This window comes from Penaeus monodon, chromosome 15, assembly GCF_015228065.2.
Source record: "Penaeus monodon isolate SGIC_2016 chromosome 15, NSTDA_Pmon_1, whole genome shotgun sequence".
Taxonomy (NCBI): Eukaryota; Metazoa; Arthropoda; class Malacostraca; order Decapoda; family Penaeidae; genus Penaeus; species Penaeus monodon.
Window position 1 is genome coordinate 8,763,089 of NC_051400.1, and position 2,717 is coordinate 8,765,805.

At 45.6% G+C, this 2,717-nt stretch overlaps 1 protein-coding gene across 1 annotated transcript in view; it reads right to left on the minus strand.

Moving 5' to 3' along the window:
* LOC119581735 (RNA-binding protein fusilli-like) overlaps positions 1-1,653 on the minus strand; it is a gene marked incomplete in the record, with an annotated part of 165,619 nt that extends 163,966 nt beyond the window's left edge. Inside the window, 1 exon segment of the mRNA XM_037929866.1 lies at positions 1,349-1,653. Within this exon segment, the coding sequence (XP_037785794.1) occupies positions 1,349-1,471 (123 nt within the window).
* Positions 1,654-2,717: the final 1,064 nt, after the last annotated feature.

A 2,717-nucleotide genomic window follows, 5' to 3' on the forward strand; every position in this document is an offset into this window, starting at 1 on the left:
CTTTATACATAAAGACGTTCCTTCTCTCTTCCTTGCTCCGTCCACAGCGAACGTCTACCAGCAAGATTTCCAACCCAAATGTCTGGAAATCCCCCGTTAGTTCTAAGCTGCATCCCATTGGAGTAAAAATGAGCTCCGAGCCACACACTTCGGACGAAAAGCTCGGCTGGGTGCTGAGGTCGCGGCCGCGTGGTGAGGCGGCGTTCCACCCCGGCAGGTGATGCTGGGGGGAGAGGGGGGGCGACATGAAGGGAGGGGGAGAGAGGGGGGGGCCGACAAGAGGGGAGGGGTCAATATACAGTTGCCATTAACCCCATCACCGAGTGGATACATTTATAATGCAACTTCTTACTTTCTACTGCACGATTACGACAGTCATTACCGCACATGTGAACTTGATTTCGTCCCGGTAATTAGACATGCGTGTAATTACACCGTACGACAGTTTGGCCCCAAAGTCTGCCATGAGCACTACATCCCCTGCCAGACGCCCACCTGTTGATGTCTCCTCTGTCCGCCATGTTGGCTTATTTCACCCAACGTTTCTCCAATTTTCACTTAGTCTAGCCCACTTACTAAACAAAAAATGCATTTACATCGGTATTAAGCACCATCTCTTTGTATATACACAACAAACACTTACTCACAGACAACGTGACGTAAACAAACACCAATTTCCCGAAACATTTGTTCAGACACTGGGAAAGTAACTTAAATCTACATATTTCTTTCTCGTCATGCATATCCCTGGAGGACAGACGATGCCAAGTGTGTATTCCATAAATGACAAAGTCTAGTCCAAGCACAGGCTTCTATTAACACTAAAAATAGTCTCTCTGCATTTGCGATTTGGCAAACATGCAAGTTACGACACACGTATGCGTAACAACACACACGAGAACTGTTATAATTTCTCAAGAGCTATCATGGACAGTTTACAAGACATGCAACCCACACTTATGCCAAATTAGTTACACAAACTTTCTGGTACTATGAACAAAGAATCTGGCTGTGTTATGAATTTTATTTAGAACTGGGCTACTGGAGTCGGCATGCTCTTTGATCAGAAGCAGGAGTGAGAATGCAGTGTCTTGCGATACGATAGCGCCATGCGGGAGAGATAAGATAAGGGCGTATGATAAAGCAAGCAGGACACACTAGCGCACGTGCGGCCCACACATGTGCGAGCCACGGCTGCTAGGAACACACAGCTGCGTCTAAAACTCAAACACCTGTGAGAAAATCTACAGCTAACTCAGAGGAAAGAACATATCAGCTGTTACTCGAGAGCTACAGCCAGTAACACTACTGAATAATCATGCACACTTAATTCCTCGATATCCACTACCTTTCTACTGACGGCGTCCCACACCAAGAACTGCATTATGACGATATCTTCTTCGTCTGAGCCAAGCAAGGGCCCGTTCGCCCCTGCTGTAGCTGTGTACGTTATCACAAAATAGGTCGCCATATTGAGAACACACCAATCCCAAAACACAGCAGCGCGCGCCACAAGCCGGTTTTTTAGTGATACCTCTGAACCGAATCCTGTCCCACCCCTGTGTATATCCCACTACCCGAAACCGAACACCAGAGAAAAATATAGTTAAGAGAGAGAGCCGAGTGCAACCCTCCCAACACCGCACGCCTCGACCACTGAAGACCCAGGTAAGAGCCGCCCCTACACCTGTTTGCATGGATGCCAAAGGTCGCTCTTCGATTAATTACACTTTTCGCATTTTTGTATATAAATGATACACTACTGGGTCTCTTAACTAACTTGCATGATGTACAAAGTATTCGTGATAACTAAAAGACAAATTTGTTTGAGAACACAAATAAGAATGATGAAACAGAAACGTATTGTATTATTTAAAGATCGCATTTGGATATTTTGAGGTCTTGTGGGCGTGGTTAAGAGAACGAACCACGTGATTGGCTACTGGAAAACATCCTGTGTTGTGATTGGCCCAAGGGTAGAGGGTGGCATAGCCGGCCGGCAAAATACAACATATGGTATAGTTATTAGATCAACTTATGTTATTGCGGTTTTTAATTCACCAATATTCGCAAAGAAACAGACAATTCTCAAACAGGTAGGTTGAAGGAGAGTTGCAAAACTGGCAGCCCCATTTATCACTCATCAGACATGGTGGTTTAAGCCAGTTTCCCCCTCATGAAACGACGGGAGTGTCAGAACCTCGTTTGTGAAAACATCGGCTGGATTCAAACACCGCAAACGTCAAGTTGTGGAATTACTATGAAGCATTTTCCCACGGCAGCTGATAAGGGAATTGTAGCTGATAACGTAAATGTTAGTGAGAAATAATAGTAAGGGTTAGTAGGCGGAGGAGTGCGTCAGGCTTGCTCGTAGCCTAAGGGCCTGGCCGGGACGTGCGCGTGGCTCTCCTGAATGTTAACACTAGCCTCGCCAGGGGACAATTACCTGTCTTGTGTATAGATTGTATAGTAATCCTTCTCCAAGCCCGCTATGGCGCATTCCACTAACCGCACGTCCATTTTACCAATGATTGGGGATTTACAGAGCATGTTGATTGTCGTGGTCTGGCCGAGACCAAATTTTCGATGTCTCTATTTTTAAGGTTTAGTATTCATTACCCAGCTGTAGTTAGATATTCTGATATTTAAACTCGATATCTCCTGAAAGCTGGCTTGCTTCTCGATGCAAAGACACCAAGATGCCAGTAGCTACTTCT